The sequence below is a fragment of the Zootoca vivipara genome, chromosome 5 (genome assembly GCF_963506605.1).
Source record: "Zootoca vivipara chromosome 5, rZooViv1.1, whole genome shotgun sequence".
Lineage (NCBI taxonomy): Eukaryota > Metazoa > Chordata > Lepidosauria > Squamata > Lacertidae > Zootoca > Zootoca vivipara.
The window spans coordinates 16952603-16980027 of NC_083280.1; the positions used below are offsets into that span (position 1 = coordinate 16952603).

The 27425-nt window shown below is 42.0% G+C and overlaps 1 protein-coding gene across 3 annotated transcripts; it reads left to right on the plus strand.

Moving 5' to 3' along the window:
- Window positions 1–263: 263 nt before the first annotated feature.
- On the plus strand, window positions 264–27384 carry PDCD10 (programmed cell death 10). Of its 3 annotated transcripts, none has more exons than XM_060274409.1 (8): window positions 264–380; window positions 13955–14167; window positions 15211–15264; window positions 18578–18695; window positions 19591–19717; window positions 23409–23487; window positions 23987–24069; window positions 26853–27384. In XM_060274409.1, the coding sequence occupies exons 2-8, from the start codon at window positions 14072–14074 to the stop codon at window positions 26932–26934; spliced, it is 639 nt and encodes a 212-aa protein (XP_060130392.1). In that variant the 5' UTR covers window positions 264–380; window positions 13955–14071; the 3' UTR covers window positions 26935–27384. The 3 variants fall into 3 exon arrangements, with proteins under 3 accessions (XP_060130392.1, XP_034988266.1, XP_034988268.1); XM_035132375.2 differs by lacking the exon at window positions 264–380 and adding an exon at window positions 387–498; XM_035132377.2 differs by lacking the exon at window positions 264–380 and having other exon boundaries at window positions 12760–14167.
- The last annotated feature ends 41 nt before the right edge of the window (window positions 27385–27425 follow it).

Here is a 27425-nt window from a genome sequence, read left to right on the forward strand (position 1 = left end):
TCCATACATGGTCAACGCCGCGCCTCCTTCCCCTGTCCCGCTCCCTGATTGGCTGGCTCTCCCACCCTCCTCCTGGCCCCTTTCATGCCTCCCTTTCTTTCCCCTTCCCGCCCCCTCCGTCGCCTGGCTTCGTCCTTCCCGCAATGCTTCTCGGGAGCTGTAGTCTTTCCGAGAAGCGGACTACAGGTCCCATGGGCCCGCGCGGTCGCCGGCTAGTTCCGGACAACGCCTGGTTGTGTGGTAACGGCGGCGGCGGCGGCTGGCGAGAGGAGGAGGAGGAGGGTGCTTCCTTTCCGGCTGGTACTTCCGGGAGCAGCGACGGTGGAGCCCGCTCGGGAGCCCTAAAAGGCTTCGAGGGGCGGGTGGGGCAGGGAGGGGAGGTAAGGAGGCTTAACTGCTGCGGCTCCGGCGGCCTTTACCGCTGTTGTTGTCGTCGTTTACCACAGCCATTACTATTACCCTTATCATTAGCGCCGGCAATGTCCGCAGGGGTCACTGGTAGGTTTGCGCGGGGCCTAGCCGCACCGCAGAGGTTACGCCGCCCCGGAGGCGTAAGAGGCCTTGGAGAATCCCGTGGTCGGGATAGAACCGGCGAGGGGCCTAGTTGCCTCCGTCAGGCGCAGCTCGGAGGAACCCCAAGCAGGAGAGATCCTCCCTCCCCCCGCCAGCCTTCTCCCCTGTGGGGCAGGGCCTCTCGCCGACCCCGCCCCGAGATCTCCCAAGCGGAAGAGATTTGCCGGGAGAGGCTAGGCCGGTGTGTCTCCCAGGGAGGCGAGGGACGGGGCGGGGGGAGCAGGTGCAAGCTCTACGAAGCGGGGAGGTATGGCGTGTCCCGTTGGGGAGGATCTGGGGCTAGGGTGGCTTTGGTGCTGGGGGGCCAAGTACACATCAAGGGTAAGCGGGGAAGGTCAGAGGGAGAGAGAGAAGTGGGGTGGGGGAGAACTGGGAAGAGGAAGCAGTCTCGATGTGGGAGAGACCTTGAGCCTCTTGAAGCAAGGAAGGGTGTGTGTTTGCAGATATATATAACAAATATATTTCCCCCCCCCTTGACGGTATTTTGTCTAAATTATGCCAGTTATTTTGCTGAATAATAATATAATATTGCAGGGGGTTGGGGACAGTAATGTTTTCCTCCCTCTGCCCAAAGAGGAACACAGCAGCATAGGCCAGAGAAGCCTGGTCTGTGTAAATAACAGAAGAAAAGAGACTGTCTCCTTTCAGGTTGCAGGTGGTAATGTGGTGGGCCATGTTCATTTTTATTACAGTGGTACCTCGGTTTAAGTACACAATTGGTTCTAGAAGTCTGTACTTAACCTGAAGCGAACTTTCCCATTGAAAGTAATGTAAAGTGTGTTAATCCGTTCCAGACGGGTCCACGGAGTACTCAAACTGTAGCGCACTTAACCCGAAGTATGAGTGTAATTGGTTCTGGAAGTCCGTACTTAACCTGAAGTGAACTTTCCCATTGAAAGTAATGGAAAGTGGATTAATCTGTTCCAGACGGGTCCGCGGAGTACTTAAACTGAAAGTACTCAAACCGAAGCGTACTTAAACCGAGGTATGACTGTATTACTATTATTAATGCTTTCTGGCATGGGGAGGAAAGCTGGCATATTGTGGAAAAGAGTGTTATATTGTTATACAGCCCGTAGCAGGAAGTACCGGTAGCCCGGGAATGTTTTTGCTGCTTTCATCTGTTTCAGTAGACCGGTACTTCACTGGAGGGGTGTTCCTGTTGTGTGTCCACACATGTCCATCTCTCAAGTGTGGAGAGTTGATGTGCTTGTTAGAGATTTAAGACTTTGAAATGGTTAAGTTTGCCTAATACTGCACATGTAGTTTGTATCCACTCATTCTCCTTCCTTGGAGGTTTTTAAGGAAAGGTTGGATGGCCATCTGTCATGTATGATCCAGTTGAGATTCCTAAATTGCAGGGGGTTAGACTAGATGACCCTTGGGGTCACTTCCAAATCTACGATTCTATGATTCATTGTCACAAAGGAATTTATGAAATGAAAAAATGCATAAAAATAAAACTTAGAAAATCTTTCCAATTTGGGAAATTTCCACCACACATCAATGGGCATAGCTTAGTTATTTTGTTTATTAGGTTATACTATGTTGTCATGTGGCTTGGAAGTACTGTGAGGGTTGGTAGAATAATAGCAAGAAGAGTGTGTACAGTAGCTAAAGAGTTTGCTTTGGAGTCATTGAACTGAGCATGCAGGTTGCTGTCATAGACAAATTGTTATTGATAGGTCCTCTGCCTTTTGAACCAAGGCTCCCATGTTTTCAGCTGGAGAAGGCAGGAGTGGCATAACATGTATACCATCTTGATGTGACCAGGCTGAGCAGCTTTGGAATCCAGAGACTTGCAGAATTTGAGAGACCGTTTTTCTAACATGGCCAGGGAATAGGGCTGTTTGGAGACAGATGCCAGGCAGTAAATACTGTACAGTGGTACCTCTGGTTACAAACTTAATTTGTTCCGGTGGTCCGTTCTTAAGCTGAAACTGTTCTTATCCTGAGACGTGCTTTCGCTAACGGGGTCCCCCACTGTGCACGCGCCTCCGGCACGCGATTTCCGTTCGCATCCTGGAGTAAAGTTCACAACCAGGAGCAGCTACTTCCGGGTTAGCGGAGCTCGTTACCTGAAGTGTTCATAACCAGAAGCGTTCATAACCAGAGGTACCGCTGTATACTGAAATTGTGAGGCAGGCAGTCTTGAAGTTTAGAGGTAGGTTTCTAAAAAAGAGGTGCTGATCTTTAGTGTATTGCTTCGTGGTAAAGAGAGATTGATTTAATGACAGAAACCAGTTGTGTAGTAATGGTGCTCATTCCATTTGAAGTCTTCATTGGCTTAGCACTCATTCATGTGAAACTCTTGTGTTTATACACTTGATTGTTGCACTTCCTGGATCTTTTGAGTTGCTTGGATTCTTTTATGGGCTGTTTATCTCATAATGCATCTAAAAACAGAAAATGAAACTGATCCATGTCATATGGATTTGCATGTTCTTTCAGTTTTTATAAGTTAATGAAGACTACAGAAATAGCTAGGTACAGAGCTGTTTACCATCTGACTTATCTTCTTTTTGAGGTTGTTTAAAAAAACACAAAAACATTTAACGTACATTAGCAAAATGTTGCTTTCCCCATTAGAACATTACTACCCTGTTTCTCATATTTTAAGACATACCCATAAAATAAGCCATAGCAGGATTTTTAAGCATTCAAGGAATATAAGCCATACCCCGAAAATAAGACATAGTGATAGGCGTAGCAGCAATGCCGGCCACGGCAGAAGGAGGAGGAAAAAAATAAGACATCCCTTGAAAATAAGCCATAGTGTGTTTTTTTGAGGAAAAAATAAATATAAGACATGTCTTATAATATGAGAAACACGGTAATCAGTGTTCAAAATTAGCCAGGCACCAGACACATTTTGCACCTGGCTATTGACCACTTTTGACCAAGCGAAGATGCCTGGGTCCCAGAATGGTGCCTGACATGTCCTACATCTGGAAGCACATGCCTGGGGATCATTGGATCTGGAATATTTACACATACTACCAACACATCCTGTAGAATTCTATCAGTTAAATTGTATCTGCATAATCGGAATGAATTTCAGTGCAGCCTGAGCAGGAGCAGTCACCATTAGGAAAAAGAGGTTGGAATGGGGCAATATATATGGACTGCTCCTGGATCAAGTGACTTTTCTTCTCTTAAACTCTCAACCTAGCACAAGGGTGTCATCTGAATTAGCCAGATATTTAACTGAGAATCAGTCATATTCAGGTCTTCATTTGAAAAAGAAGACTTTAGAGCTGTCTTGCTCAAAAATGGCAACCAGACATTCCATTTCGGTGACTGAAACCTGAGTTTAAGGAGCCATTTGGCACCTAGCTTATGTATCTGAGTTTCTAACACTACTACTATTGCTAGTTGTCTTCAAGGTCACAGATGCATGGTAATCCCACACCATTCAGAATGTCCATGTAATTATACTTTTTGAGGTTTAGGTAGTCTTCCTGGTAGTATTCACTATTTTTTATAATTAAACTTTAAAGGTACAGTGGTACCTCTGCTTACGAATAACTCTACTTACGAAAGTTTCTACTTACGAATGGAGCTCCATCCGCCATCTTGGATGCGGTTTAGATAGGAATTTTTCTTACGAATTTTTAGATAGGGTTGCTTCTACTTACGAATTTTTTCTCCCAATGCATTCCTATGGGACTCGACTTACAATTTTTTTCAACTTACAAATGTGTGTTCGGAATGCATTAAATTTGTAAGTAGAGGTACCACTGTACACAAAATAGGTGCAGATGTGGTGGAGGAGCAGAAGTAAGGAATTGTATTCTTTTTTTCTGATACAGTAGTTTCAAAAAGTGGCTTGCGATCCTTATGCTGCCACATTATACATGGGGTACTCTGCTCTGTTTTAAAAGCTACACTAGTTGGTGAAAGAATGGCATTTCCCCAGTGCCAGAATATTGCCTCTGCTCTGGAAAGTACAACGCCCAATAATAATGTTCATATAGTTGGGAAAATTTATATTGCAATCCTATGTACAAGAAACTGATGGAAAGTAAGCTGGTATGAATCATAGAATCATAGAGTTGGAAGAGACCACAAGGGCCATCCAGTCCAACCCCCTGCCAAGCAGGAAACACCATCAAAGCATTCCTGACAGATGGTATGAGTTAAGCCAGCAGAAAGTTACACCAAATCCAAATCCTGGTCATCAGTGGGGCTGATGCAGCTCTGTCTACGCTTGGTGGAGGGAGAGAACGATGCTTTAAATTAGAGTTCTGTGTTGGGTTGCCAGGTCATGTGACTGAGCTTATGGTCCAGCCTAAGTCCGTTCTCCCCTGTCCCAGTCCTGCTGTTGGAATGCCCCCTTTTGAGGACTTGGCTCAGATAGCTTCAGTTCAGTTAGGAAGAGCACATATTTGGCTGAGGGACATGGGTGGAGCTGGGATTGGGGGTTTAACACTGGCTGAAACAGATCCATTGCATCCTAAGCTGCCCATCTTGATGGATCTTACCATACGATTGTCCCCTGTGAACTTTTTTAAATAAAGAAAATACATTGAAGAAAGGTGCCTGGATTCATAGCAAATGAAGAAGAGCTCTGTGCTTGTGCACCAGGAAACTTGTCATTTGGAACTGCCCTTAATGAAAACCCTATACCTATTTATTGTTTTTTTTAATTGAAATGTAATCTAATAATAGCAACTAATCTGTTAAATTTATATAGAATTTTTAAATAATGGGTAAGCAAATAAGTGATGTACTTGCAGAAGCAAAAATTGGTTAGAAAAGCTATTTTCCTTCAAAATGTATTGTTGCTCGTTTCTAAACCTTGGCAGCTTACTACCGGTAGTATTTGGAGAGAGAAAAGTGTTAGTCTTTAAAATAAACATGCTTATTTCAGACCATTAGACACTTAAACAGTTGACTGTTTTTGTATCACTGCGGAAATGTTCTTAAACTTTGACAGACTTCAAGGGTAGGAAGTTGTAGAATTAAGTGACAGTAATGATAACGTTCTCCATGCAAACTTGTTGTTCTTGCCACAGACTATAGCGCATCATTAGCAGATAGTGTTCTGCAGCAGTTAGGCAGCCATTTTCCATGGTAAGTGAGTCTAGCACTGTAGAGGTCAACATGGGCATCCTGGATTGTGCCTAAAAATCAAATGTGGAGGGCCATTCTGTTAAATTCATGAAGTTTGGCCAGCACTACTCCAAAAAAGACTAAATAGTTTTGAATCAACGTAGAATAGGCCCTTGTTCTGTGTATAGATAAGCTCACAGAGGAATGGGTGAAGGTAACTTTGTTGTTTAGTCGTGTCCAACTCTTCGTGACCCCATGGACCAGAGCACTCCAGGCACTCCTGTCTTCCACTGCCTCCCACAGTTTGGTCAGACTCATGTTGGTAGCTTCGAGAACACTGTCCAACCATCTTGTCCTCTTTTGTCCCCTTCTCCTTGTGCCCTCGATCTTTCCCAGCATCAGGGAGGTGGCCAAAGTATTGGAGCCTCAGCTTCACGATCTGTCCTTCCAGTGAGCACTCGGGGCTGATTTCCTTCAGAAAGGATAGGTTTGATCTTCTTGCAGTCCATGGGACTCTCAAGAATCTCCTCCAGCACCATAATTCAAAAGCATCAATTCTTCGGCATCAATTCTTCAGTAAGGTAACTTACTGATGTCTAAGTGGTGCTGAAAACATTTCTGCCACCACCTCCTAAGCAACTGTTGTTGTTGGCATCAGACTGTCTTGGGCAATGGACTGCTACTTCAGGGGTTAAACCAGACAGCTGGAGAATTGCAGTCCCTGTGTTGCCTCCGGCATTGTTTTTGCTGCATTAGCAGCACCCAAGTGACCTCCCCAGGGCGCAAGCCTGGGCAATGTGGTTGAAGGTCCTGGGCTGCCCAGATTATTATTATTACTACTATTATTATTACTATTATTAATATCCCACGCTACATCCGGAAGGCGGTTCACAGGATAATATCAAAATATAAAAACACAGAATACATAATCAAAATAAAAACAAACACACACACACACACACACACATTTTTTAAAAGGGCATTTGATGACAAGCAACCAAATGCCTGGTTAAAAAGGAACATTTTCACCTGGCGCTTCACTGATGTGGTCCAAAGGAAAGCTGGGCAAAACATTAGGCACCAATCTGGCTGCAGGAGTTGCCAGAAGGAGGAGTACAGGACTCCTCCCAACTGTTTTAGGGACTCTACTCCAGATTTGTGTAGGGTTTACCCCTTAGCATTTTCTTCTCTCAAAGGTGTCCTGAAAGGCAGCTGAGTACAGATTTTTCCTCAGGGTTTATTCCTGAAGCCTTTCTCATGCATGAGTATAGCTGCAAGCCAGCAGAGGTTTAGGTTTAGGATCAGAGTTTTTCTTCTTCTAGATAAGCTACCTTCCCAGGTTGATGGGCCCCATTTCCCCCTTAAGCAGCTGTAATTAGCTACTATTAGAAGTGGACCCAGGTGGCGCTGTGGGTTAAACCACTGAGCCTAGGGCTTGCTGATCAGAAGGTCGGCGGTTCGAATCCCCACGATGGGGTGAGCTCCCGTTGCTTGGTCCCAGCTCCTGCCAACCTAGCAGTTCGAAAGCACGTCAAAGTGCAAGTAGATAAATAGGAACCGCTACAGCGGGAAGGTAAACGTGTTTCCATGTGCTGCTCTGGTTTGCCAGAAGCGGCTTTGTCATGCTGGCCACACGACCTGGAAGCTATACGCTGGCTCCCTCGGCCAATAATGCGAGATGAGCGCGCAACCCCAGAGTCGGTCACAACTGGACCTAATGGTCAGGGGTCCCTTTACCTTAGAAGTGGTAAACTGCCTTGTGATCTGATTTGGTTTGGCAGTACCGTACCTGCCCTGGGTTTGGTAAGTCATTAGTCATCATGATAAGATAAAATAATAGAGTTAAATAAATAAAAAGCTGTGGGACTGAAATTTCAAGCTAGTGCTTTCTTCTCCGGAGACTTTTAGAGAACAGGCTCTCTTCTGGAATGAAAATCTTCTCATAGACTTCATTAAGAGCAGGTAGTTCTTAATGGCAGTTTCCCCTGTGGCATATAAAGGTAAACTAGGTCAAAATAATTATGTAGAGAAATGCTGAATATTATGATACTCATGACTGCGTATGCACTGAAGAAGTTGCCATATATTTAACACTTGTACAAGTAAGAGTATAAACAGAGCATTGTATGCAAACGTAAAAGTTAGATTTTTTTTGGACAATTGTATGTGAGTTTCCATTTAGGATAATTGTTTGTTTACTTTAAGAGTCCTGTTTCTGTCCTCTCCAAGCACTGCTGTATCTCCCCAACAGGTAGAACAAAACAGCAGGGAAGTATTCCATTCTTCATCTAATTTAATTATATTACTCTTCAAAATTTGGGATCTGATAAAATCCTACACACCTAGATATTTGATGCTGGTACTTGAGAATTTGAAAATTTAGCTCTGTTCAAGACTCGCAGTGGCTCATAATTTTGTCTGGTGCTCTCAGTATGAAATGGATTCAGCTCTGAATGCATACCTGAAATTTGAATATGGTGTAATAATAATAATAGTAATAATAAAAGTAATAATAATATTAATAATAAATATTTTTACTATTTATACCCCTCCCATCTGGCTGGGTTTCCCCAGCCACTTTGGACGGCTTCCAACAAAATATTAAAATACAACAGGGCTGCCTTCAGATGTCTTCTAAAAGTCTGGTATATGTTTTTCTATTTGACATCTGGTGGCAGGGTGTTCCACAGGGCAGGTGCCACTACCGAGAAGGCCCTCTGCCTGGTTTCTGTAACTTGGCTTCTTGCAGCGAGGGAACTGCCAGAAGGCCCTTGGCACTGGATCTCAGTGTCCGGGCAGAACGATGGGGGTGGAGACGCTCCTTCAGGTATACTGGACTGAGGCCGTTTAGGGCTTTAAAAGTCAGCACCAACACTTTGAATTGTGCTCAGAAACATACTGGGAGCCAAGGTAGTTCTTTCAAGACCTTCGCTGGTTCTGATTTGAAAGAGAGGTAGAGCTGGGTATCATCCGCATACTGATGAACACACAGCCCAACCCCCCTGATGATCTCTCCCAGCGGCTGTACAGTGGTGCCTCGCTTAACAAACGCCCCGTAAGACAAAATTTTCGCTTAAAGAAAGGATTTTTCTAGAGGAGGTTGCCTCGCTAGACAAATTCATTTTATGGAAAATTCGTCTAGCGAATCGCGGTTTCCCATAGGAATGCATTGAAATTCAATTAATGCATTCCTATGGGCATTTTTTTTAAAAAAAATAAAAAATTGAATGCATTCCTATGGGATTCGCTAGACAAATTTTTCGTTATAAGAATAGACCCGTGGAACGAATTAAATTCGTCTAGTGAGGCACCACTGTATGTAGATGTTGAAAAGCATGTGGAAGAGGACAGAATCCTGAGGCACTCCACAAGTGAGAGCCCGGGGGTCTGAACACTCATCCCCCACCACCACTTTCTGAACACAGCCCAGGAGGAAGGAGCAGAACCACTGTATAACGGTGCCCACAGCTCCGAGCCCCTCTAGATGTTATGGTCGATTGTATCAAAGGCAGCTGAGAGATCCAGCAAAACTAGGAAACCGCTCTCACCTTTGTCTCTAGCCCGCCGGAGATAATCAACCAGTGTGACCAAGGCAGTTTCAGTCCCATGGTGAGGCCTGAAACCTGACGGGAAGGGATCCAAATGGTCCGCTTCTTCCAGGCATGCCTGGAATTGTTCAGCATCTACTAGCTCAATCACCTTGCCCAAGATTGGAAGATTTGAGACTGGGCGATAGTTGGCCGTATTGGCTGGGTCTAAATATGTTTTTTTAAGAAGCGGTTTAATGACCGCCTCTTTCAGCGGGTCTGGGAAGGCTCCCTCACAGAGAGAAGCATTCACCACCCCAAGAAGCCCAATGCCCAGCCCTTCCCGGCTAGCTTTTGTAAGCTAGCCGGGCAAGGATCAAGGAGACATGTGGTTGGTTTCACTTGTCCAAGCAGCCTGTCCACATCCTCGGAGGTACCGGTAACAGATTGGAATTGGTGTACATTTCATTAGCCCAAAATGTTCTTTTGAAATCCAGTTTCAGCTTTTTTCAGAAATCCTGACTGGAGGCTGCAGTCTCTTCTGAAGCATGAGTGTTAATTTCTGTAAAAAGCTAAGTGTAGAAATAGTGTACGCTAACTTGGCTTGGCAGTATGCTTGTACTTTGGCCAAATACACAGCTGCCAGCTTCTATTTGCTTTTCTATTTGGCTTGCATGCTCAGGGAATATACATTAGAAAATTGGTCAAGGTTAATTGCCTTGCTGTAGCTTCCCCTAAGCTTTTTGTCTGTAAACCAGTAAATTTACTGCAGTGTAGCTAGACAGATGTCATCTTCCTTCTTCAAAACTTAACCTCTCTTTGCTAGGGAAATGCTGAATTCTGCGTGAGTTTAGATAAAACCAGCCTTGCAGGCAGTACTTGTGGAGTTGGTTATCCTCATGTCTCATAAGAGCCTGCAAGTGGTCCATCCTGCTCTCAAAGTAGTTAAACAGATCCCTATGGGAAGCAAACAAGCAGAAGCAGAGCATAACAATCCCCACTTGTGATTCACAGCAACTGGCATGCTGCTTTGACAGTGGATGTCGAACACATAGCCATTGTAGATAGTAGCACTTGATAGGCTTAACCTACATGAATTTGTCTAATCCTCTTTTAAAGCCATCCAAGTTGGCGACCATCACTACTACTTGTGGGTGAAACTACTCCAGAGTTTAACTGTAGTAGTAGTAGTAGTAATAATAATAATAATAATAATAATAATTTCTTATTTATACCCTGCTCATCTGGCTATGTGCTATGTGTCTGTCCTGAATCTTCCAGTGTTCAGCTTCATTGGATTTCCCTGAGTTCTAGTGTTATGAGAGAGGATGAAAAACTTGGCTCTGACAACTTTATCACCATGCATAATTTTATGCACTGCTACCAAATCTCCGCTTACTCACTTTCCCCCTTAAACTGAAAGCCCCTTTCCTCATAGAGGTTGTTCCATCCCTTTGATCCTTTTGGTTGTCCCTTTCTGAGCCTTTTCCAGCTCTACAGTTGCCTTTTTACATGAGGCAGCCACAACTCTGCATATTACATCAAGTGTGATCACTCCATAGATTTGTAAATTGGCATTGTGATATTTGCAATTTTGTTTTCAATTCCTTTCCTAATGATCCCTATAATGGAATTTGTCTTTTTCACAGCTTCTGTACATTGGATTAACATATTCACTGGATTATCTACTGTGGCTCCAAGGACTTGTTGCTGGCCATTAAACCCCATGAGCGTATATGTGAAATTATGATATTTTTGGCCCAATGTGCATCACTTTAAACTATCCCCCCCACCCCACCCCATTTTCCTACCCATTTACTCATGCTTGGGTGAGTGAATGTACTTGTTCAATACCTTATTAGATGAACCTGACATTCTAGAGGCTGTGCAGCTAACATTAACCTCAAAATGAGTTTTTATACTTAAAGTTGAAGGAAATCAGAGAGGAGCTCTTGACTGAAGCAATGCATGGATAATGGAAGTTAGCTTTTGTATGAGACAGGATCATAAAGTGATTTGGTAGAAACTGGAGCAGTAATTTCCAACCTTTTCAGACTCTGCACTCTCCTGAAATCTAGGGAACTTTGAATCTTTCTTTTGCCCTTTCTCCCTTCATTCCCCCTTACTTTCCATCTCCTTTGCTCACACTTTCCACTGTACCACTGGATAGCTCAGTTGATTAGAGTGTGGTGCTGATAACACCAAGGTTGCAGGTTCAATACCCATACAGGACAGCTGCATATTCCTGCAATGCAGGGGGTTGGGCTCGGTGTTAGAACTCATATATAAGCCAATGGCCAAATGGCACCTTAAACCTAGGTTATAGTTACTACAATGGAATGTTTAGTTGCCTTTCTTTTTGCTGTGGGAATTAACCAGTATTATTATTGTCATTTCTCATTTCTATATGGGTTTATATTTTAAACAAAAAAAGCAGTTTACAGCACATTAAAACATCAAATAAAACAATCCAGAATAAAACAAATTCAAGCTTAAAGGAAATTATTTCAGATTTTTCTTTAAGTGGCATTTTGCTTTCCCCATATTTATTTACTTACTTAATTTATATAGCTGTCCCATAGAAGTACCAGTGTGGAAGCCAGTGTGGTATAGTGATTAGAATGTCAAACTAGGACTTGGGAGATTAGGCTTCAAATCCCCACTCATCATAAAACTCACCTTGGTCCAGTCATAGCCTCTTAGCCTACCTCACAGGGACATTGTAGGTATTAAACGAGATGGGGAGGAAAACATATACTGTAGTCCAGGCATCCCCAAACTTCGTCCCTCCAGATGCTTTGGACTACAATCCCCATCATCTCTGACCACTGGTCCTGTTAGCTAAGGATCATGGGAGTTGTAGGCCAAAACATCTGGAGGGCCGCAGTTTGGGGATGTCTGCTGTAGTCCATGGAGAAAAGGGTGGGATATAAATGCAATAAATAAGCTCTTCTGCTTACCTGCTTAAAAAATCTGGAGGGGCCAACCAGTTGGGGATGCCAGTTGCCAACCCAGCATCCAGAGATCTCCGCAAGGTCATAATTGGACCTGTGCCAGTAACAAAACATGTCTTGGGCCTGCAGGATTTTGAACAGTGGTTGGACTAGATGATCCTCAGAGTCCCACAAACTTGCCATGAGTCAACAGTGTGATGTAGCAGCTTAAAAAGCCAATGAAATTCTGGGCTGCATCAATAGGAGTATAGCATCTAGATCAAGGGAAGTAATAATACCACTGTATTCTGCTCTGGTCAGACCTCACCTGGAATACTGTGTCCATTTCTGGGCACCACAGTTCAAGAAGGATACTGACAAGCTGGAACGTGTCCAGAGGAGGGCAACCAAAATGGTCAAAGGCCTGGAAACGATGCCTTATGAGGAACGGCTTAGGGAGCTGGACATGTTTAGGTGAAGGGGTGATATGATAGCCAGGTTCAAATATATTAAAGGATGCCATATAGAGGAGGGAGAAAGGTTGTTTTCTGCTGCTCCAGAGAAGTGGACACGGAACAATGGATTCCAACTACAAGAAAGAAGATTCCACCTAAACATTAGGAAGAACTTCCTGACAGTAAGAGCTGTTCAACAGTGGAATTTGCTGCCAAGGAGTGTGGTGGAGTCTCCTTCTTTGGAGGTCTTTAAGCAGAGGCTTGACAGCCATCTGTCAGGAATGCTTTGATGGTGTTTCCTGCTTGGCAGGGGGTTGGACTGGATGGCCCTTGTGGTCTCTTCCAACTCTATGATTCCCTTCTACCTCTACAATTCTATGATTCTTCCTTGCCTTTTCTCTATAGCAGTTTAGCACATAACCTAAAATAGAGATTGTGTTGCTTTGTGACTCACTTTGGGTTCAAGGCAACCCGCTTGCGTTGCCTGGGTCACTGGTTGAAGACCAATGGACTAGATTAATTTTACCTGTCATATTATTAAAATCCCATTTAATAGATATTTTGAAACATATATGTCCTCCACAAACTTCTCATGAGGAAGAAAAAAATATTTCAGGTGTGTCGCGAGTTGGCATACTTAATTGTTAAGATCAAATTTTTAGGCATACACTTGGTTAATGCTTTTCCAGCATAGTTTTTCATGTCTTCCGTGAAATAAGAGTAATTCCTTACCAATACTTGAAATTCAGGTCCACTGTTCTCTGGGCTGGGCTGGGCTGGGCAGGGTGGAGGATCTCAAACCAGATTCTGTTTCATGAACCATTATTTTCCATTGAGCTAACAGTTGCTGGCACACCCTTATGAAAACAGAGCTTGAGACTTTTGTTTGTTTTAAGCAACCTAAGCATAGAGGTTTGTGTAGCTTTTTGTACATTTTAAACTTATTACAGCATAGTCATACCTATATAGTAAATCTATCAAATAGACTATCAGATGACATTATGCTGGCATATATACAATTTACATGTTACTTGCTATTTTGGGACTCTTCGATCACTTTCCAAGCAAGTCACTGTTGGATGTATGACTAACTTTACTAGCGCTGATGAACACTTACTGTATAAATTATAAAAATAGTATTGACCTTTAGCATTTTAAAGACATCATTTCTCATTTCCATTGCTCTTTTCAAGAAAGTGGCTGAAATGAGAACTTGTGATAAATCCTCAAGAACTTCATTAATTGCATACAGATCATCAGCTAACCTGCAGCACATTTGAACTATGATTAGAAGGGAACTGATCTTATTGGGGCAGTACTGAATCTACTGCATTACATTTTTGGTAGTACTTCTTGTCTGAAAAGTGATACTGATCATAATGAAGCCTTTCTCTCTCTCTCTTCCTTCCAGGGTAGTTTTTTTAAAGTGCTCTAAGCATTCTGATACAACTAGAAGAAAGAAGAAACGCTTCATTGAATGAGAAGTCCATTGCTTTGATAGCCTTTTTCTTCAAGAGTGGGTCTTTGAATGAGGATGACAATGGAAGAGATGAAGAATGAAGCAGAGACCACTTCTATGGTTTCCATGCCTCTCTATGCTGTTATGTATCCTGTCTTTAATGAGGTAAGATGCCTTCTAGTTGATTTTCTATGTATAACAGTATCTGGGAAGCAGGAGGTTGTCTACAATCTCAGAGGATACCCTAACATACTGTTTATACTTGGTAAGCTAACGTTTTCTACCAAGTCTTTACGAACTGCTCTAATGAGTCCTGCTTTCTATCTTTCTTTGGCTTGGCTTATTTCCATGAAATCAATATCTATAACCTTAACTTTTTGGCCCCAGTTTGTTTCTTAGTTCTGGCATTCTTTTCAGGACTTAAAGGCTCTTAAGATACTTCTCAGCATATGCAAGTTTATGAAATGTAAACCCAGTTGGTTTTAATTAGTATCCAGGTTTTAGGCAGCCACAGAGATGGCAGAAAGTCTTGTACTGTGTTTCTGCAGTTTCACATAATTGATCTGTTTTAAAACGGCAAAATCCAGAAATATTTGCTGATCCAGGAAGCTGGAACTTTTGTTTAAGTATGCAAGGGAACAGCCCTTCTCTGGTGTGCATTTCAGAAAATAATATAGAAATATTAAATTGTCTTTGGAATTATTACTCCTTGGAAGTATAAGCATCTCAATTTGTCTGTCTATAATAAGCTGTGTTCCAGTTGTCTTTCTTCAGTCTGTTATACACAACTGTATATGTTTAGGAGTACTTTTTTTGTCTGTCCTATGAATGGTTTGTTGCAACGCATCACTGCACCACCCCTGGCTGTATGTTAGTCAAAACCCTGGCCTTTGTGGAAATGGTTCTCCACCAGCTGTCAAATTCTACCAGATAACCAGTAATTTTTAGGTCTTTGCTCCATTCACAGAACCATTTTGCCATGTGAATATAGAGAGCAAAAAATCACACTGCTATCTAATTTTATGCTTGTAAATGGCTGTGTGAACCCTTAATTTTGAGCTGAGAGGCGGTGCCTGCTACTCTTAAACATAGAATCAACTTAAGTGAGTTGACAGAAAAATTGGAAGTGGAGTTTCATAAGGCAAAGTGTTTTTTGTTTTGCATGTTTTATATTAGTGTAACAATTTACTTTTAACTCCACCTTGCAGCTAGAACGAGTAAATCTATCTGCAGCTCAGACACTCAGAGCAGCTTTTATTAAGGTAAGAATAATTAACATTGTGTGTATTTGTACATGAGCTCCATACAGCAATGTAAAAATTGGATTAACTGCATACCGAATTTAGCTACTGGTCTGGTTCTGTCCTGATCCATTACTTTTCTTCTCCCTAGGGACCCCAAGCAAATTCTTATTTCCTGCACTAATTAGCATGCATCTGGTTGAGACAGGCAGAAAGCTATCTGCTGTTTGGCTATAGCTCGGATGTGAAGCATCTGCTTTGCATGCTAAAGGTCCTAGTTAAATTCTGGTATCTTTCGTAGGAATTGTGAATGACCTTTGCAGAGATATTGAAGATCTTCTAGAGTAGAAGTATTGGGCTAAATACCCTGACTTGGTTTAACTTCATAAGTTAAATGCCTATGGCAGTGGTGTCCAAACTTTTTTCAAAGAGGGCCAGATTTGATGAAGTGAGGGCCGACCAGAGGGCCAACCAAAGTTGTTAACCTTTTTTTTAGGGTTGAAGTTGTTGAGTAATTTTAGGGCTGAAGTTGTTTAGGTTTTTTAAGGATTTTACCCCAGAAAATAAATTGCCACGGGGGCTGGAATTAACCGACCGGCGGGCCGGATTAAGCCCCCGAAACAGACTTTGGACATGCCTGGCCTATGGCATTGGTGATGTATTCCAAATTTGCAGACAGTTAAGGAGATTCTGCTCCTTTTCTCTGAGCTTGGTATGCCAGTCTCCCATTGCAAACCTGGTCCCATTCATGCTCTCTCCTCTTCCTGTCATTTACTGTATTGTTTCCCTGGCCGCAAAAGGCTTAAAAGGGTTCCCTCTCACACAACTTTAAAGGAGATACAGCAGAGATAGCCATGCAGTGCTAACCCTGTTTTTGGCTTTGGTTTTGAGGTCCGAGAAGTGAGTTTGAATTAGCCCAGCTTTGCTTCCCACCCTTTGGAAAGACTGCTGTGGCATTCATTGGGCTGCATTTCTTAAAGAGCCTAGAAATGCAGTTGTGATTGTTGCTTGGTATCTGTTTTCTTCTTTGGGCTAGAGCACAAAGAGCATGGTGGGAAGTCCAATGAGTTTTTCCACTCTAGCTAGTTCCTGGGACAGTTGGTGCTTGAATCAAAGAAATTGGAAAGCATGGCTTTATATTTTGTGGGGTTGCGACCTTGGCTCGGTGCTTTGCTTCTACTTTCTGTCACTAAGCGGTCATGAATTACTGAAGCATAACTGCACCAGCTTAAGCAACTTCACTCCCAACTTATTTTGTTTTTGGTAGAGATATTACGGCTTCTGAAATGCTTGGTTTCCAGGGACAAGGAACTAAAATACTTCTTGATATGGCATTAGTAGAATTTGCTATGAAAGTACTATACTACTTTTTGTGTGCCATGGTTCAAGAATAATTTTTGGCAACCTAGAAGACTCGAGTGTGTACAGTGGGACCTCGACTTACAAACTACTCGACATCCGACATTTTCGACTTACGAGCAGAAAAAGTGGCCACGCGCTTACGATTTTTTTGACATCCGAACTGAAACCCGTTCGCGGCTAGATGCGGTTTCCTCGACTTATGAATTTTTCCGTTTCCAATGCATTCCTATGGGAAACCGCTTTTCCTATGGGAAACTCGACTTACGAAGTTTTCGACCTACAAGTGTGCATTCGTAACGGATTAAATTTGTAAGTCGAGGTCCCACTGTACCTGGAAAAATTGTATCATAAGCGAAAGATGTAAAGCACTCTTGTTAACTAGCTAACTTTAGTTTAGGAAACAACTGGTTATGGGGCTTTGTTGACATTCTGAAATGCTTTAAGAAGATTCATCCAGTAGAAAAAGAAGCCATATTCTTATGCTTCATTAAGGAAGGTTTTATGTTCAACATCAGGAACATGAATCTAGAAGCTTCAGCATTTGCCCTCAAAAGATTTCACAAACCCAGTGGGCACTTAGTAATTTCCCCTTCAAACACGTACCCTTTCTCCCATGCTGCATTGCAAATTACTTTTGAAAGCCCCTTTAATTTTTTGAAAAGGCTTGCCATGCAACATGGGAGGCCGCTGTTTAAAGGCAAACAATATCAAAAGACACACTGGGCAGACAGAATTAGCAATCTGGTTCTCTGGATTGTGGCCCATAAGAGTAGATGAGCAATGAATAAGCTGTCTGGGGAGTTTTTGGAATCTTCCTTTATGGTTGGGCAGGCATCTTTCTGTTAAGTCAATGCTACAGAGGTCCTTTGGGCGTCTCCATCTAGCACCGGGGTGGGGTTGCTGGTTCAGGAAGCAATGACTTGCATGCTGCAGTCTGGCTTGTATGAGAGCTACTTCACAAGCACGGTTTGCACACCACTAAAGCCAACAAATTCATTCAGTCTTTGGCTTTTGAACTGGCAGGCACCTCCCAGTGTAAAAGGGGAAAGGGCACTTGGTGATGTCTCCTTATCGGTCCTCTTTTGGTGATGCACGAGATGGTGTCTCATTCCTTTAGCCTGATGGACTGGGCTAGGGAGGGACAGAAGATCAATATTTGTGGCCTAGGATAGCCTGTCTCTGCCCTGGGATTTGGAGTATACCTTCAGATTCTGGTCTGAGAAACAAGCATGTGAAGTGGGAGTGCAGATTTCCCCATTTATAATTGAGAGGAATTTGGGCATAAGGGTGTGGAGCAGAAAGTATCAATCTTACTTCATAGTTTGTATAGTCATTACTGTGGTGGTTGACTGTTACTACTTCATGTTATATCCTCTGTAAAAAGCTAAAAAATCAATACTGTAAAAGCACTCTGAGGAAAGTGTAAGACATGGGATGTAGGAAATGTGAGGTTTTGCAGCTCCTTTTTATCCTCTTTGGAGTTCATTATCTCCTGTTACTGTTACAAGGTACGCACTTTGCTAGCTGTTGAAAAAGTTATTCTGGTGTATCTAAAGATAAGTAAGAGCTATGAAGATAAGTTGAACCGTACCTAATTCTGTGCAGTCTATAATGTTGTAGGGACTTAAATGTAATCATATAAATAAGTCTGTCCCTTAATTTAAGTTGGGTTAAAAAGAAGAAGAAAGGTTGTTATAGTGCATAGAAATAAATTTTGCACAGAAATAAATGAAATGGCTTACTGGGCAAAGTTACAAATGAAAAATGTTGATGCAGTCCAAGAAATATAGGTATTCCTTTCAAGGAGAAAATGGTGGTGCAGAACTGGATGTTTATTACGATGCAGTGCTGCTTGCTTAGCTTTTAAAAATATAATTTTGAATTTAGAACCTGTAGTGATTCTTGGATATCTTTTACTGTGTGCAAATTGACTGGTGGTGTACTAAATAAATAAAACTTATTTGAAATGCAGGCTGAGAAGGAAAATCCAGGTCTCACACAAGATATCATCATAAAAATTTTGGAGAAAAAAAGTGTTGAAGTTAACTTTACTGAGTCTCTCCTGCGCATGGCAGCTGACGATGTAGAAGGTATTTCTGCTAAACATCTATCAAGAAATGTGTTTTTTATTTTATTTTTAGAAAAAGAGAGATGAAAAATAATTGTGGTTGCTTTATTTCTTCTTGCAAAAATGACTTTCATCATGAAGATCAAAGTCAACAGATGGACTACAACTTTTATAACCCCATGCCATCCTCTCTGGGGCAGATGAGAGTTGAAGTCAACATTATTGGGGGGGGGGTGTTGATTGTGCAATTGCAGTTTTACACTCTTGGCAACTGGCCAGCATGCAGTCACACAAATTAAATGTCTGCAAGGCAGAGAGCTTAAGAGTACTTTCTGGGAGGTTCCTGCGAGACTCTCCCAGAACCTGGTAAGCAAGGCGGAGATCAAGGCAAGCTCAGCGCACTGGCTCCAGAAAGGTAGGGATGGTCACATACGGAGGGTACTGAGGTGGTTCTAGCTGTATGTGATTTTGGCTTTGCATGTAATCCCTGGAACCTAAGCCCCACACAACTATTTAGTGTGGTGTTCCTCATAAACTGGTGGCTGGAGGAAGGCAGGCAAACCTGGCATTGCCCACCTGATTAATGCAGTTTGAATGCAAATCCAGGACTTTGTTCTGTTTACTGGCTCTGAAATACGCCTCATAGAGCAGCATTTGCTTATCCTGCATTGGCATTGTCCGTCAAGCATCCTTCAGGCAGTCAGGCACATGTCTTAGGAGTTCAGTTACCTACATTGTCTTACACTGAAGATGGAAAACCGGGTGGGTTCATAGTTCAGTTCTTGCCCACCATGTACATTGTGCGTTTGCTAATGGTGAGGTTTTTTGGGGAGACCCAGGTTCAAATCCCCACAGAAAAACAAAATTAATCTTATTGAAGTAAGTAACCAATTTCTTTTTCTCTCTCACCCCCTCAGAGTATATGATTGAAAGGCCAGAGCCGGAATTCCAAGACTTAAATGAAAAGGCACGAGCACTTAAACAGATTCTCAGTAAGATTCCAGATGAAATCAATGACAGAGTGAGGTTTCTTCAGACAATCAAGTAAGTGCTCCTGTCTAAACTAGTTTGCTGAATAAAGCAGAAGACTTTCCTTAAACCGATCTTTTACGCTGGTCTCCCCCCCCTCCTGCTTTGTATTTTTTGTTACAGTTTATATGTAGTGTAGCATTATTTATAGTGTTTTTAAATTATGGTTTTTATCATTTTAGTGTATGGTGCTTGTGAATTCTTGCTTCAAAATTAAATTTTCTTTCTGTCTGCTGTTCAAGCTGTGGAGGGACTTTAGCCACTGCAGTGCTAATAGTGGCTACAGCAGCTTAACCAGCATCTGTTACTCGGCAATGGGCATAAATGCCAATTTTGCCCAGTTTACAGTAATAAACTCTTACTTATAATAGTACTTTAAGCGTTCCATCAGATTTTTTAAAAATGGGCTTCCTCTAACCTTAAGGGAACCATGTGCCAGTTTGTATTATAGCTTTACTGAGTTTTTTAAAAACTTGGTAAAGTCTTTAGGGTAAAGAGGCTGTCACAGTGTCTACCTAAAGAGTAGCTATGATGGACACTAGAAGCGACTGACTTCCAATGGTGCCAAGACCCATATATGCAGCTGTTTTCATTTATTTAATCAGTTTATATTCTGCCCTTCCTCCCAAAAGAGCCCACAGCGGCAAACAAGTAATAATAAAACATCTCAGAAACAGTTCCAATGCAGATGAAAAACTGGGAAAGATCTCTACTTAAAGGACTGCTGGGAAGAGGAAGGTCTTCAGTAAGCACTGAAAACACCACATAATATTTAAAGGGAGGGGATTCAAAGAGTAGGTGTCAAAACTCTGAATAAGGTGGTTTCTGCAGAGCATAGTGATTGATGAAATGATATTTCAGGTACCCTGGTCCAAGCTGTATGGAGCTCGATACAGTGGTGCCTCGCTAGACGAATGCCCGGTAAGACGAATTTTTCGCTTAACGAATAGGTTTTGCGATCACAGGTTGCCTCACAAGACGACGAGGTTTTCTATGGCGGCCGCTTCGTCTTGCGAAGCTTGGCCATAAAAACCTCTGATCACAAAACCTAGTGAAAGGGGCATTTGTCTAGTGAAAGGGGAACCAGCTGTAGCAAGGGAAGAAGGCAAAGGAAGATCAGCTGAGAGGCGCTGATCTTCCTTTGCCTTCTTTCCGCGCTGCAGCTGGTTCCGCTGGTCTCTGCCGGTTGCTGTGAGCAGTGAGGGGAACAGCGGAACAGTAGCGCGGGAAGAAGGCAAAGGTCTTTCCCCCGCCGCCTGTCCGATCCAGGTGCACAGCCCGCATGGGGCGACTTCCAAAGCTGCGTCCCATGCCGGGGAAGGCAAACAGGAGGCGGCGGCCGGGAGAAGAGAGCTTCTCCCTGCCGCCTCGCACACAGCCTGCATCGGATGGCGCTTCGGAGACCTTCTCCGAAGCCCCGGCGCATGCCACCGCCAGTCCCCCAGGGCCCATAGGAACCCATTGATTAAGTTTCAATGCATTCCTATGGGAGACTGGGACTCGCTAGACAAAAAATTCGTTACACGAATTGACCCGTGGAATGAATTAAATTCATCTAGCGAGGCACCACTGTATGTTAAAACCAGTGCCTTGAAGTTAGCCTGGTAGCCAAGTGACAGCCAATGCAGTTATTTACCGCAGGATTGTCAGTATGTTGGCAATCTCCTGCCCCAGTGAGCTGTTCACCTGCTGCATTTTGTACCACCTGCGGCTTTTGGACCAACTTTAAGGGCAGCCCCACATAGAGCATGTTGTAGTCATCCAGCCTGGAGGTTACCAGCACATGGGTGACAGTGGTCAGGCTATCGTGGTCCAGAATGATCATAACTGTCTTTATCAGCCAATCCTGGTCAGTCAATCCTAGTCAGTGAAGTCACCTGGGCCTGTAACAATAAAGGTGGATCCAGGAGCATCCCCAGACTACAAACCTGGTTTTTCAAGGGGCGTAAAACCCTATCGAATGCAGGTCACTGACCAAAATGTCTGTCTTGCCAGAATTTAGCGACAATTTGGCCCTCTCATCCAGGCACTGGTCCAGGGCTTGCTTGGCCTCTCAATTTGGATGTGCCCTGTGACATGGCATATTTAAAAATGCTCCCATGTTTATGACTATAACTTTAAAACCCTTTCTGTGTTGCAGTGATGAGAAAGTAAATGGCCACAATCCATGAGAGAGTTAAGCTTGCACGTTCATTTGAATCGTTTTATTGGAGCCTATTTTTTGTTTAAAAACAAAACAAAAAAAACCCCTTTAAATTAGTTTTGAGATTCATTTGGTGTAATTAACTTCTGTATAAGTTGATCCATGATTCCTTTGAATAGTTAAGCTAAAGGCACTTTGCCTATCCACAGGGCAGCAAAATTGAGCTCTTCGCAGATCGAGTAGGAGGGGGTTCTGCATACCTAGGGAGAGCTCCCAGAATAGCAGAAAAAATGTGCAAAAAATCATGCACATGGTTCTGTAGCAGGTAGACTGAGAACACATATTTTCTTGTCCCAGTTGCACTCCTTTACTTATTCAAGAATATTTGAAGTAGTTAAGGCCCCCTCTCCCCATGCATTTTAAATACTTCTCCCCTTGAGAAGTATTTGTTAGGATCAGAGAGAAAGCACTTCCACAAATCTTAATTAATCCCTCCAGCTCCCATTAAGGTTCATCCTCTTAACCCAACTTTCCCACAATCTCTTCCTTATGCTGAAGTCACCAGCTGCAAGCATGATTGGTGTGACATAACTAATTTTAGGGGGGTTATTGAACAGCTTGCTGCCCACAGAATCCCAAACCTTAAAAAATGGGAAAGTATATCCCAGTTGTGCAGTAGTACACATAGAAGACCTGCTGCCTGGCTTCAGTTGCCAATTTATAATCCCAACTCTTTTGTGCCTTTGGGTTTAATGTGGCAGTTCGACAGGCATTTTTGAAGATGGACTGCAAGGAAGCTGAAGTAGACCTGAATATGCTCAGTTACTCCAAGTATCTTAATGTCACACCTACATGTGACTTAGGGGAGGATTCTGTGGCTTTGGTTGTAATTGTGAAAACCTGAGAGTTGTCCACAGATCACAGTGTTAACTGTCTTTTCTCTCTCCTGACCTCTATTAGCCCCAGCGCAAGGCTGTTTAGTCTTAAATTCTGCAAAGTTAGAACAAGATGAAATTGTATCCATTAATTCTGAGAGGGGCTGCTGCCATCAAATTGCTTTCAATGATACTTGCTGTGACAGTTTTCTTCCAGGTGGTTTAACTTTATTTAAATGCCTAGAGACTTAGGTAGGACAAGATAACAGCCTCAATTCATGAGATCAGTGTTCACAAAATAGTTTAAGGTGAATCATGGGTCACTTTTTTCATATCTGTTCATTTTATTCATACTATATATTCAGAGTTCCTCTGAAGGGAGGGTATCATTCTGAAGATAGTCCAGAGCTCCTGCTGTGTAACACTATTGTGTCGAGTTCTAAATCCAGCAGATGCTACCTTTCCACATAGGAAAGCTTGCATTAAACCTAATTTGGACTTTGAAGTGCCATATAATCTAATTAGTTCTTGGTGTTCAGTCTTGCTGTGCCATATCTAAAACTCATTCTGTAAGACAGCAAATCCTTTAGAAATACATGTCAGACATAATTTTGGAAGTGATTAAAATTCTGCATTGAGTTAGTCTAATTTTAAAAGATGTTGCAATTATCTTTTCATTGCCAAATAGGGACATCGCCAGTGCAATAAAGGAACTTCTTGACACAGTAAATAATGTCTTCAAGAAATATCAATACCAGAACCGGAGGGTATGTGAATTATATTCTGCTATGTTGGCTTGTCAGAAATATAAACATATTAACTATAAATATTAAAGGATCCGCAATTTATAATGCTTGGATGGTGGGAATTATAAATCATTTCAACAACCACTGGCAGTTAAGACAAATAAACTTGCAGAGGAAGAAGCAAACAGAATGAAAACCAATCTTCTGTCACTAAGCTACTAGTTTTTCCTACTGCCTGATTTTTAGTATATGTGGATTTTTTGTCTGCAGTGGCTACATTTAAGGCTCAGTATAATTTTCTAATATGCTCTGTATGAATTTTGTTGCTGTAAACAAACATTCCCAGATGCATTTACAGAAGTGCTTTTAGCCATTTGATTTCTTAAACAGAATTTTGCTATCACAGCACTTATGCTTATTTTCTTCTGTTTATCTTTTTAATCGGTGTCCAGTGGCTAAAAAAATGGTTTATGAAGGTTGAGGCTTTGATTGAAGTACTCTTTGCATATGTATATTTCAGGCACTTGAGCACCAAAAGAAAGAGTTTGTAAAATACTCCAAAAGTTTCAGCGACACTTTGAAAACCTATTTTAAAGATGGAAAGTAAGTATGCTTGGGGGTTTTTTTTTCAGTCTTAACATTAACTTTTCTTGGGAATCAGGGATTTTTGTTAAATACTGAAACCTTTATTGGCTTATATAGAGATGGCTGCAAACCTGATGGGTTCAAAACAGGAAAAATCATCCAAGCATGTTTTCTTCTGCTCTTCCAACACTGTCCAGCATTCCCCAATTAAAATCAACACATTTAATGCTGCTGTGACAGATTGTTTGGGGAGGAGGAATGGTTATCATATGGTCAAGTTAACGGCCATTTTAGGGATGAGGAAACTGGTCCTCCAGAGGTGGTTGGGCTCCAACTCTCATCAGACTTAGCCAGCATGGCTGATGTTCAGAGATTATGGAAGTTGTGACCTTCTAGATATCTTTGCTTATAAGGCAGGATAGCTAAAATGGAGTCTCCAGCTATAGAAGTGATACATCCCAAAGTAAGACATACTGGGAGCAAATGGTGGAAGGACGTCCCTGGTCAGTAATCAAGATGCCTTTATGCTTTGTCCAGGACATTATGTATCTTGAGTACCAGTGGCTAAGGAACAACTTTGGGAGAGCACAAAAGGACTCTGAGAGTTGGCCACTGTTGGAAACAGCATGCTGAACTACATAGGCACCTGGTCTGGTCTTTGTCCACCCAGTGGTGTCCAAATGTATTTCAACGAGGGCCAGATTTAATGAAGTGAAGGGCCGTGAGGGCTGACCAAAGGGCCAACCTCAGTTGTTGACCTTTTTTGGGATTTTTGAGGTGTTTTTTTTAAAGGATTTTACCCCAGGAAATAAACTGCCACAGGGGCCAGATTAAACTGATCGGTGGGCCCCCGAAACAGACTTTGCACATGCCTGGCACACTTTCCCAACTGATCAGTTCCTTCTTACAGTTGGCACTTAATATATGGCATTGCAAGAGTGCATGCATTTTCACCACTCTTTAGCGGTGCACTGCACATGAGGGGGAGCATGTGCAATAAGACTAGCTGCTGCAGCCAGAGATGGAAATGATCAAACAGCAATTTTAGCTCTGGGTAGTGAGGAGGAAAAGAATCCATCTGTTCCTTGATCTGGTTCATTGTAGTTGGAGTTAAATGGACAATGCTGATATACACAAACTCCCCCAGTCTTCGGCATTGTACAGTGCTCAGTTTATTTAAAGTTTATACTACTGTATGGTATTATTCTGGTTTGTTGAACACTGGGCAGCCCAGGAATCCATTAGTTAGTAAGAGTGAAACTAACACATGCTGTGACTGGGTATAATTTGCAAACAAGGAGTGAAATTGATTTTGGGGGGGGGGAGAAAGGTCACTTTTACTAATCAAGCAACACCCGCATTTGAGTTTGATGGCCTTCACTAACTGTTATTTCGTTCTAGCTTTTCTTAGCATAAAAGCTGAGTTGTCTGGGGTCGCAAGTGTATGTAGGTCATTGGATTTTACTGCTATGGTCTTATCAAATTTTTATTTCCACATTTGCTGCTTGTGGGGTTCTCTGCTTTTGAAAAAAGTTAACAACATCCCTGACAATGTGCCAGCATTTGGGTGCTGCCAAGAGTATTCATTTGAGTCCTGGCCTATGTGTGTAACACTGGTTGGTGGGGGGAAGATAATTGTGTACAATGCTCCCATGGCTCTTACGTGGGGCTTCCCAGTAACTGAGGTTTTGGAGTCACTGTTAGTGGTCCCCCATGGCTCAGATGCATGGCTTGTATCCACCACATAGCTGCCAAGTTATCCCTTTTTTAAAGGGATTTTTCCTTATGCTGAATAGGCTTCCTCGCGAGAAAAGGGAAAACTTGGCAGCTATGATCCACCAGGACCTGTGTGTTCAGTATTGTGTGCACAATTTTATGGAGCACTATTCCATTTGTGCTCAGATGGTTCCCCTCTCTGTTGAACTTCCAATACTTTTTGAATTCACCCCCCCCCCCAACAAGCAGGCATTTTATAACAGAATTCCAAAATTCTGATTTAAACTTTCTACTTGTCTCAACTTTAAAAAAAAATGTATTCAGCTACTTTTACATTGGTTAGAGAAAATTGAAATTGAGCAGTATATAGATTAATGAAATACAAGACATTTACTGCAAAGGGACTTAACTCGTCAGTACAGAGTTGAGGCATTAGTTGCTCAATGTATTTTGGACTGTTACTATAATTGTCTTTTTTATTTTATGGGTTTTTTAAATGAGGTACATCACTTTAAACATCTGAAAAAGTAGCTTAATGATGCTTTAGAAGTTACACTTTTAAGAAGCAAAAAATAAACACAAGTGTGTCAACTTTGCAACAGGATTTAAGATGGGCAAGACCACCTTACTTTCTTTGCTCACACTGATAATAAGAAAGATGTGTTCCTCATTGTGTCCTTTATTGAAGGGATCTTATGCAAGACTGTGTGAATGAGTTTCTTATTTCAAAATTGGAGGTGAGAGGTATGCTTTGTGGAATGTTTTGTGCAAATGAAGTATTTTTGCAAGTCCTTCATTCAGTTGGTTGGAGAGTTATCTGTGGGGAGAGAAACTAATTATTGGACACTTCAAACAAACAAACAAACAAAATAATTAGTTCAAGTTATCAGTCTAGGTGCTGCTCCTCTCTAGCACTGCATGATCAATTGATCAGTGTTCTTGCTTGGAGTTATAAGTGCTGAAAAATAAGCAGCATTGAAATTGACACTAGTGCCATTCCACTTGAATAACTTTTGAAATGTACTCTGTCTGATGGCTTCAGGTCTCCATTCTACTGCTGAAATGTGTTTTGTTTCTTACAACAGGGCAATAAATGTGTTCATAAGTGCCAACCGACTAATTCATCAAACCAACTTGATACTCCAGACCTTCAAAACTGTGGCCTGAAAAAAAACAAACTGTATATGTTGAGAGCTGTACTTTTCAATGGTGGATAGGATACCTTTATATGTAAACTTTAAAGTTTTGACTGTATAAATTATCAGTCCTAGTTGAAGGGACCTATTGCAGGATTTTGAATGGGATTTATTGCCATCTTACACCATATTTTTGTAAAAACATTGTAGCTTAATCATAATCTCACAATGAAGATTTTGCATCACTTTTTTGCTATTATCATTCTTTTCAGAATTATAAGCCAAAAGAATTTACGCCTTAATGTGTCATTATGTAACATTCCTTATAAGAATTGTAAATATTTGGTGTTCTGTTTCTGACATTTTAACTTGAAAGCAAAAAAAACAAACAAAAAACAAAAAAACTGCAAGATGATGTATTTAACGATATTGGTGGCAAATATTCAATAAATAGTTTACATCTGTTAGATTATCTGTATAATCTGTTTCCATTATATATTATCTTTTAGGATTGGAAATCCA